Source organism: Nerophis ophidion, linkage group LG13 (assembly GCF_033978795.1).
Source record: "Nerophis ophidion isolate RoL-2023_Sa linkage group LG13, RoL_Noph_v1.0, whole genome shotgun sequence".
NCBI classification, from domain to species: domain Eukaryota; kingdom Metazoa; phylum Chordata; class Actinopteri; order Syngnathiformes; family Syngnathidae; genus Nerophis; species Nerophis ophidion.
Window position 1 is genome coordinate 61,625,044 of NC_084623.1, and position 10,672 is coordinate 61,635,715.

General features: G+C 41.7%; 1 protein-coding gene across 2 annotated transcripts in view; it reads left to right on the forward strand.

The window, feature by feature from the left end:
• The window catches only part of LOC133564843 (keratin-associated protein 16-1-like), a 17,149-nt gene extending 6,847 nt beyond the window's left edge, over positions 1–10,302 (forward strand). The window contains exons 3-4 of one of the 2 annotated variants that reach the window (XM_061919358.1): positions 1–25; positions 8,685–10,302. The exon at positions 1–25 is cut by the window's left edge and continues 676 nt beyond it. In XM_061919358.1, coding sequence (XP_061775342.1) covers positions 1–25; positions 8,685–9,137 — 478 coding nt within the window. In that variant the 3' untranslated portion in view covers positions 9,138–10,302. Of the gene's footprint in view, positions 26–3,465; positions 3,885–8,684 lie in introns of those variants that run through there. The other variant, XR_009809355.1, reaches the window with a different exon arrangement.
• Positions 10,303–10,672: the final 370 nt, after the last annotated feature.

Consider the following 10,672-nt stretch of genomic DNA (forward strand, 5'->3'; position numbering starts at 1 on the left):
GACGCCACTGCTAGCTAATTTTGGGGTGAGAACAATCATCGCATTTCATCAACTTATGAAACAAATATGATGAAGTTGTACAAAGCTATAATGAACTGGAATATTATGTCTATGTATACATTATAAACATATTTATATTCATACATTATAAACATATTTATATTCATACGTTATAAACACATTTATATTATTAGAGTATAGACTTATTTATATTATTACAGTATATAGGTTGTGTATGGTGACTCGGGTTATTAAAAGGAAAGGCCATGCAACACAGTGGTAAAAATGTACCTGTGATTCCAGCATAGACACAGTGTTCTGATTAAAGTACAGACATAATGTACGTGTGGGCCTAGCCTACAGGGTGTTGTGCTGCATCTCGTGCAGTAGTTGGAGGGAAGGTTGCATGTTTACTTCCCACCTGCTTGCTAACCTCCTGCTTACAGAAACTGCCGCCCTTGTGGTGAACGGAGAAGCAGCCTTGTGCGTCAGTCTTCTCCTGCCAGATCACAGCCTCTGCTTCACCAAGACTCCTGGCAGGCCTCCACGTGGCAGGGGATCTCGGAGCTGCAGTGGTCCCCAGAGGTGTGATGCGCAGGCCCACATTGTGGACACGCCCTGGCATCCCCCAACCATTGCCCCGCTGCCTTGTGGGTTAGTGTGGGAAGTCAAAAGGCTAGGGGGGCACACCCTGAGAGAAAAGCAAGTGACGTTGGAGACTACGCTTCCCCCTCGTCAAAAAAGTCCTCAACGGCGGAGTGAGCGGATGATGGATGTAGAGTACCTCCACAACGGTCACAAAGGTAGAAGAAGGCTGCAGCAAAGTTGGGCCCCCAATTGTCTTGGTCTCTATGCCATTGGACCCTGGCCTTGTCTTTGCAAAGGACAGTGTGGTGACTGTTTGTGCAGCAGTTTCCCCACTATAAAAGATTCCCCGCACAGGCGTTCTCCTGAAGGACCCATCATTACCCAACCCCCTACAAGTCCTATGGCGACTAGGAAATGGTGACAGGAGCAGGGCAGTGAAGTCTGGGAGCTTCTAGCCACGCTCTGGAACATAGGCAGTAGGTGTCTGATTCAGTCGCCTTGCTCTCGGACCGAGGCAGAGAGAGCATTTCGGCAGCAGCACCCACGTCTGAGCAGCCCTATTTAGGATCCACTCTGCTCACCCTACACAAGAAGGGGCTAGAAAAGGTGCCCTAAAAATAGCCTGCCTCCTACAACCTGACTGGAATACCGCGTCCAGAGGGTTCACCTCTTAGCGCTCCAAAAACAAAATAATGAACTTTGGAGCTTGGAATGTGCGAACACTTATGGACAGTGCCTCCAATAATCGCCCGGAAAGAAGATCAGCGATCGTTGCCAAGGAGCTGAAAAGGTGCAAGATCGACATTGCTGCCCTGTCTGAAACCCGCTTGGCTGAGGAGGGACAACTAAAGGAGGAGAAAGGGGGATACATTTTATTCTGGAAGGGGAAAACAGCTGATGAACCCAGAATCCACGGAGTGGGATTTGCCATCAGAAACCGGCTCATCCCCCAACTCTCCGAATCTCCAGTAGGCCTCAATGAGCGACTCATGAGCCTACGCCTGAGGCTCTCAAACAATCAGATGGCAACGGCTGTGAGTGCCTATGCACCAACTTTGGACTCACATTTTGAAGACAAGGAGGGGGCGGCATGGCGTAGTGGGTAGAGCGACCGTGCCAGAAACCTGAGGGTTGCAGGTTCGCTTCCCACCTATTGACATCCAAATCACTGCCGTTGTGTCCTTGGGCAGGACACTTCACCCTTTGCCCCCGGTGCCGCTCACACTGGTGAATGAATGACGAATGAATGGTAGGTGGTGGTCGGAGGGGCCGTAGGTGCAAACTGGCAGCCACGCTTCCGTCAGTCTACCCAAGGGCAGCTGTGGCTACAGATGTAGCTTACCACCACCATCGTGTGAATGAATGACGGGTTCCAACTTCTCTGTGAGCACTTTGACTAACAATAGAAAAGCGCGGTATAAATCTAATCCATTGTTATTATTATTATTATTATTACTTTCTATGCAACCTTAGACCAGATTCTATCGGATATCCCCAAAGAAGATAAGATCCTCCTACTCGGAGACTTCAATGCCAGGGTTGGCAAGGATTACAAGCTCTGGAAAGGCGCTCTTGGTAAAGAAGGTGTTGGGAATGTCAAACGGAGTCCTTCTTCTGTCAACGTGTGCTGAACATGATCTTCTGATAACAAAAACCGTTTTCCGCCAGAGAAACCGGTTGAATTGATTGATTGATTGATTGATACTTTTATTAGTAGATTGCACAGTACAGTACATATTCCGTACAATTGACCACTAAATGGTAACACCCCAATAAGTTTTTCAACTTGTTTAAGTTGGGATCCACCTTCATCAATTCATAGTACAAATATATACTATCAACATAATACAGTCGTCACACAAGTTAATCATCATAGTATGTACATTGAATTATTGACATTATTTATAATCCGGGGGGTGGGATGAGGAGCTTTGGTTGATATCAGTACTTCAGTCATCAACAATTGCATCAACAGAGAAATGTGGACATTGAAAGAGTGTAAGTGTGACTTAGTAGGATATGTACAGCCAGCAGAGAACATAGTCAGTTCACATAGCATAAGAACAAGTATATACATTAGAAGTACATTTGAGTTGTTTATAATCCGGGGAGATGGGATGTGAATGGAGGAGGGTATTAGTAAAGTGTTGAAGTTGCCTGGAGGTCATGTTTTAGAGCGCTTTTGAAGGAATGTAGAGATGCACTTACTTTTATACCTTTTGGGAGTGTATTCCACATTGATGTGGCATAGAAAGAGAATGACTTAAGACCTTTGTTAGATGGGAATCTGGGTTTAACGTGGTTTGTGGCGCTCCCCCTGGTGTTGTGGTTATGGCGGTCATTTATGTTAAGGAAGTAGTTTGACATGTACTTCGGTATCAAGGAGGTGTAGCGGATTTTATAGACTAGGCTCAGTGCAAGTTGTTTGACTCTGTCCTCCACCCTGAGCCAGCCCACTTTGGAGAAGTGGGTTGGATTGAGGTGTGATCTGGGGTGGAGGTCTAAAAGTAACCGGACTATCTTATTCTGGGATGTTTGAAGTTTAGATTTGAGGGTTTTGGAGGTGCTGGGGTACCAGGAGGTGCAAGCGTAATCAAAAAAGGGTTGAATGAGAGTTCCCGCTAGAATCCTCAAGGTGCTTTTGTTGACCAGAGAGGAGATTCTGTAGAGGAATCTCGTTCTTTTCGTTTTACTTAAGTGTATGGATAGTTTGTTGTCGGCGAGCCTGGTGCAAATATTAAGGAGTTCAGACTGAGGGTTTGTTCCACCTGTGACTTGTCCTTGCTGGTTACCAGCAGGGCCGAGTCATCCGCAAACAGGAACAATTCACAGTGGCATGCTGATGGCATGTCATTTACGTATAATAGGAACAGTAAAGGTCCTAGTATACTGCCTTGGGGGACTCCACAGCTTACTGAGAGGGGAGGGGACACAGTGCCGTTCATCTCTACCACCTGTTTCCTCCCCTCCAAGTAAGATTGCATCCAGCTCCATGAGGTTTCATCGGCTCTTAAGACCACGCTACTTGAAACCAACAAGGATACCAGTGGCTACAGAACTAGGAAACACCAGGACTGGTTCAATGAAAACGACATCGAAATACAACAGTTGATTGATGCCAAGAGGATAGCTTTTTGTTCTTGGCAGAGCGATATCAACTGCAGGGACAAAAGGCAGGCCCACGCCAAGGCAAATGCACTTGTTCAGAGCAGAGTGAGAGAGATGATGTCACAACAGGGCTTGGTTTAAAGTTGTTTCTTCATGCAGAGAATGATTTGGAAGGGCGAGACGTGACTGTGAGTACATTTTCTTTTATTTAATACTATAACTAATAAGACAAACAAAAGCCACACAAGAGGGCGGAAGTACAAAACTAGGCTGTGAAACAAAAGACTAGCATAAATGCTGCAAACTACAAACATGAAACAAAAACACTTGCTCGATTGGCATGAATGATAATGACCATAAACAAAACTAGCACAATAGCATAAATACACAAACTTACAAGGCATGGAACTGGACGAGGGCATGAAGGAGGTGCAGCAAGGGTAGCGTGTGTGCGTGTGAAGATCCCACAATGAAGACAAGAAAAAGAGTGACTTAAGTAGCTGTGATCATTGGTGAAAACAGGTGTGAGGCTAAGAACAGGGACGTGACATGACAGGTGAAAACTAATGAGTTGGCATGGAGACGAAAACAAACCAGGAAGTGCTAAGACAGAATCAAATGTCCAAAAAACCAAACCGAACATGAACAAAACAAAACATGATCCATAGGTGTGACAGATGAAAAACCAATGGTGGATGGAGAAGGCTCTGGAAATCCACAAGCTTGCTGACTCTGGGGACACCAGGGGATTCTTCAATGCTACCAAGGCTGTTTATGGGCCCAGCTATTGAGGCCTAAACCCCCTCCGCTCTAAAGATAGACAAACTCTGCTCAAGGACGATGTAGGTATCAGTTCCAGATGGCGTGAACACTTCCAAGAGCTCCTGAATCTGAACTCCACAGTGGAGATGGAAACTATCAACCAGATTCCTCAGCGACCCATCATGGAGCATTTGGGTGATCCTCCCACCGAAAATGAAGTTCAGGATGCCATCAGGAAACTGGGTAACAACAAGTCTTCCGGACTAGATGGGATACCAGCAGAAATATTAAAGCAAGGTGGACCAAAACTACTTTGCCACATCCACTGCCTCACTGGTAAAATCTGTCACCATCTTCAAGAAGGGAGATAAGGCCGACTGTGGCAACTACAGAGGCATCTCCCTCCTGTCCACAACAGGAAAAATACTGGCACGTATTTTGGCAAACCGGTTATTGCCGCTCTCAGAAGAGATCCTCCCAGAGTCCCAGTGTGGCTTTCGTCCAGCAAGGGGAACATCGGACATGATTTTTGCAATTGGTCAACTGCAAGACAAATGTTGGGAACAACACCTGCCACTATACATGACATTCATTGACCTTACAAAGGCCTTTGATTCTGTGAACAGAACTGCCCTATGGGGTCCCCTCTCCAAAATCGGATGCCCAGACAAATATCTGAAGCTCTTGCATCTGTTGCACGACGACATGACTGCAACGGTAGTTGGAAATGGTGGCTCTGAAACGGCTCCCTTCAAAGTTGACACTGGTGTCAAGCAGGGCTGCATCATCGCACCAACCCTGTTTGCTATCTTCATCTCAGCCATACTTCACCTCACCAGTCAAAACCTACCTGCGGGAGTCCAGTTCATACACAGGACAGATGGCGGGCTCTTCAACCTGAGTAGGTTCAAGGCAAAAAGCAAAGTGCTTACATCCTCAATTACAGAGCTTCAGTACGCAGATGACAATGCTTTAGTTGCTCATTCTGAGTTGGACCTCCAGAACATCATGGATGCTTTTGCCAGAGCGTACCGACTCCTGGGACTTGACATTAACATAAAGAAGACTCAGATCCTGTACCAACCAGCCCCTGACACACCATCCCAACCCCCCAAAATGTATGTGGACAACAACATCTTGGAAAACGTGGATCATTTCGCTTATCTTGGCAGTATCCTTTCAACGAAAGCTGTCATCGATGCAGGGATCCACCACCGCATAGGTTGTGCCAGCGCAGCTTTTGCTAAGCTCAGGAAAAGAGATTTTGAGAATCGGGTCATCCAGAACAACGTCAAGCTTACTGTTTATCAAGCTGTAGTTCTGCCCACTCGCCTTTATGGGGCTGATAGCTGGACCACCTGCAGCAGACACCTGAAGGCTCTGGAGCAGCACCATCAGCGATGTCTGCGCAAGATCCTCAGGATCAGCTGGGAAGATAGGAGCACCAACATTAGTGTTCTGAAGGAAGCTAACATGCCCAGCATCACCACAACTGTCATTCGGCACCAGCTGTGATGGACAGGCCATGTAATACACATGCCAGACAGTCGCCTTCCGAAACAAATGTACGGACAACCGGTGGAAGGACGACGCACCCAAGGAGGGCAGAAGAAGCGGTATAAAGATAACCTCAAAATCCACCTGAGGAAATGCTGCTTCAACCTCAACACCTGGGAGGAGGCTGCCCACCAGAGGGTTTTGTGGAGAAGGATGGTCCATGAAGGCACTGCACAATTAGAAAAGGACCTCCACCGTGCCGCGAGGCAACAAGAGGCAACAAAGAAAGGAGAGAGGTCCACTACCAAAACAGTTCCTCCGACCACTACCAGCACCACAACAATCACCTACACTGCAATACAGTCTGTGGACCACGGCTCGGCCTCTACAGCCACCTGAGGACCACAGATGACCAGACACACCTACAGGAGGACTATCATACTCGCTTCCAGTGATCGCCCATGATGATAGACATAGTGTTTATGATTACAGTAAAGACATTATTATGATTACAGTATGGACATAGTGTTATGATTACAGTATAGACACAGTGTTATGATTACAGTAAAGACATTATTATGATTACAGTATGGACATAGTGTTATGATTACAGTATAGACACAGTGTTATGATTACAGTATACACAGTGTTATGATTATAGTATGGACATTGTTATGATTACAGTATAGACACAGTGTTATGATTACAGTAAAGACATTATTATGATTACAGTATGGACATAGTGTTATGATTACAGTATAGACACAGTGTTATGATTACAGTATACACAGTGTTATGATTATAGTATGGACATTGTTATGATTACAGTATAAACATAGTGTTATGATTACAGTATAGACATTGTTATGATTACAGTAAAGACACAGTGTTATGATTATAGTATACACGGTGTTATGATTATAGTATGGACATTGTTATGATTACAGTATAAACATAGTGTTATGATTACAGTATAGACATTGTTATGATTACAGTACAGACACAGTGTTATGATTATAGTATACACGGTGTTATGATTATAGTATGGACATTGTTATGATTACAGTATAAACATAGTGTTATGATTACAGTATAGACATTGTTATGATTATAGTATAGACACAGTGTTATGATTATAGTATACACGGTGTTATGATTATAGTATGGACATTGTTAGGATTACAGTATAAACATAGTGTTATGATTACAGTATAGACATTGTTATGATTACAGTACAGACACAGTGTTATGATTACAGTACAGACACAGTGTTATGATTATAGTATACACAGTGTTATGATTATATTATGGACATTGTTAGGATTACAGTATAAACATAGTGTTATGATAATAGTATAGACATTGTTATGATTATAGTAAAGACACAGTGTTATGATTATAGTATGGACATTGTTATGATTACAGTATAAACATAGTGTTATGATTACAGTATAGACATTGTTATGATTACAGTAAAGACACAGTGTTATGATTATAGTATACACAGTGTTATGATTATAGTATGGACATTGTTAGGATTACAGTATAAACATAGTGTTATGATTACAGTATAGACAGTGTTTTGATTACAGTATCGACATAGTGTTATGATTACAGTATAGACATAGTGTTATGATTACAGTATAAACATAGTGTTATGATTACAGTATAGACATTGTTATGATTACAGTAAAGACACAGTGTTATGATTATAGTATACACGGTGTTATGATTATAGTATGGACATTGTTATGATTACAGTATAAACATAGTGTTATGATTACAGTATAGACATTGTTATGATTACAGTACAGACACAGTGTTATGATTATAGTATACACGGTGTTATGATTATAGTATGGACATTGTTAGGCTTACAGTATAAACATAGTGTTATGATTACAGTATAGACATTGTTATGATTACAGTACAGACACAGTGTTATGATTATAGTATAGACACAGTGTTATGATTATAGTATACACGGTGTTATGATTATAGTATGGACATTGTTAGGATTACAGTATAAACATAGTGTTATGATTACAGTATAGACATTGTTATGATTACAGTACAGACACAGTGTTATGATTACAGTACAGACACAGTGTTATGATTATAGTATACACAGTGTTATGATTATATTATGGACATTGTTAGGATTACAGTATAAACATAGTGTTATGATAATAGTATAGACATTGTTATGATTATAGTAAAGACACAGTGTTATGATTACAGTATAGACATTGTTATGATTACAGTAAAGACACAGTGTTATGATTATAGTATACACAGTGTTATGATTATAGTATGGACATTGTTAGGATTACAGTATAAACATAGTGTTATGATTACAGTATAGACAGTGTTTTGATTACAGTATCGACATAGTGTTATGATTACAGTATAGACATAGTGTTATGATTACAGTATAGACAGTGTTTTGATTACAGTATCGACATAGTGTTATGATTACAGTATCGACATAGTGTTATGATTACAGTATAGACATAGTGTTATGATTACAGTATAGACAGTGTTTTGATTACAGTATCGACATAGTGTTATGATTACAGTATAGACGTAGTGTTATGATTATAGTATAGACAGTGTTTTGATTACAGTATCGACATAGTGTTATGATTACAGTATAGACGTAGTGTGATATCACAGTATGTTGAATACAGGTAATTAATACAGTGTTTTATTTGTTGATGTTGTTCCAGACCTTACCTGCATGCTCCCTTCCTCACCTGGATCTCCCAGAACCAGGACTGGCTTACATTCCGTGGTCTCAAGCCCTCACGCCGAGCTCAGGGGTCCAGATAGTCCCAAGACCTGCGAGTCAATCAGGGTCTTCGATGGTCCACATGCCTTTGTCCGTGTCTCTGTCCACTTGGGTCCCTCAACAAGACGTCCAAGGTCTATATCATGAGTCCCGGAACCTGGATACTCTGCAATATCCAGACCAAGTGGACCTCAAGACCCACAATGAGGCGCTGGATGAATACCGAGGAGCAGATTTGGAAGCTCCAAACCTTCTCGATACAATTCTGGAGGATCAGAGAAGAGATGATCAATTGAAGGCCAAGAAGTCATACAGTACTTCAATCTTTGTAACAAATACTTGTGATTTTCAGACCAAATACTATACAATATTTGGACCAACTACTTTGTAATCTTCAGACCAAATACTTTGTAGTCTTCAGACCAAATACTTTGTAATCTTTAGCCCAAATACGTTATCATCTTCAGGCCAAATACTATACAATCTTTCGACCAAATCATTTGTAATCTTCAGACCAAACACTTTGTAATCTTTAGACCAAATACTTTGCAATCTTAAAATCAAATACTTTGTAATCTTTTGACCTAATACTTTGTAATCTTCAGACCAAATCATTTTTTATTTTTGGCCCAAATAAATTGTAATCCTCAAAAGAAATACTTTATCATCTTAAAACCAAATACTTTCTAATCTTCAGCCCAAACAAATTGTAATCCTCAGAACAAATGCTTTGCAATCTTTGGACCAAACACTTTGTACTCTTCAGACCAAATACTTTGTAATATTGACAACAAATACTTTTTTAATCTTCAGACCAAATACTTTGTAATCTTCAGAAAAAATACTTTGAAATCTTAAGACCAAATACTTTGAAATCTTCAGAAAAAATACTTTGAAATCTTAAGACCAAATACTTTGTAATCTTCAGACCAAATACTTGGAAATCTTCACCAAATACTTTGTAATCTTTAGACCAAATACTTTGTAATCTTTTGACCAAATACTTTGTAAATTTCAGACCAAACTATTTAGATTTTTTGGCCCAAACACTTTGTAGTATTTGAGAAAAATACTTGACAATCTTTGTTTTTAAGAGATTGCTTATCTAACGATCACAAAGCTGTTCAATCTGCAAAACCCCAATACATGTCCAGCCTGGTGCCTGATTATAGTCCCAGACCACAGGTTCTCTTGAATCTTTTCCTTAGGATTATTGATTGAATCCACTGGAGTCTCTTTATGTGATCAGTGTTCCTCCTTTTTATTGACACTTGTCGATCTGGAACTACTTTTTATTTGGAGCCAAATCCGTCTGGTGATTCTGTGCTCAGCTGTTCTTCAAGATTTTAGACCTTTATTGCCGTCTGAGTTACATGTATTTGTAAATGATGGTGGAAAAGAAGTATTTGGTGACTTCAAACAAGGAAGATCTCTGGCTCTCACAGACCTGTAACTTCTTCTTTAAGAAGCTCTTCTGTCCTCCACTCGTTACCTGTATTAATAGCACCTGTTTGAACTCGTTATCTGTATAAAAGACACCTGTCCACAGCCTCAAACAGTCAGACTCCAAACTCCACTATGGCCAAGACCAAAGAGCTGTCGAAGGACACCAGGAAAATAATTGTAGACCTGCACCAGACTGGGAAGAGTGAATCTACAATAGGCAAGCAGCTTGGTGTGAAACATCAACTGTGGGAGCAATTATCAGAAAATGGAAGACAGACAAGACCACTGATAATCTCCCTCGATCTGGGGCTCCACGCAAGATCTCATCCCGTGGGGTCAAAATGATCATGAGAACGCGGAGCAAAAATCCCAGGACCACACTAAGGGAACCTGGTGAATGACCTGCAGGGAGCTGGGACCAAAGTAACAAAGGTTACCATCAGTAACACACTACGCCGACAGGGAATCAAATCCTGCAGT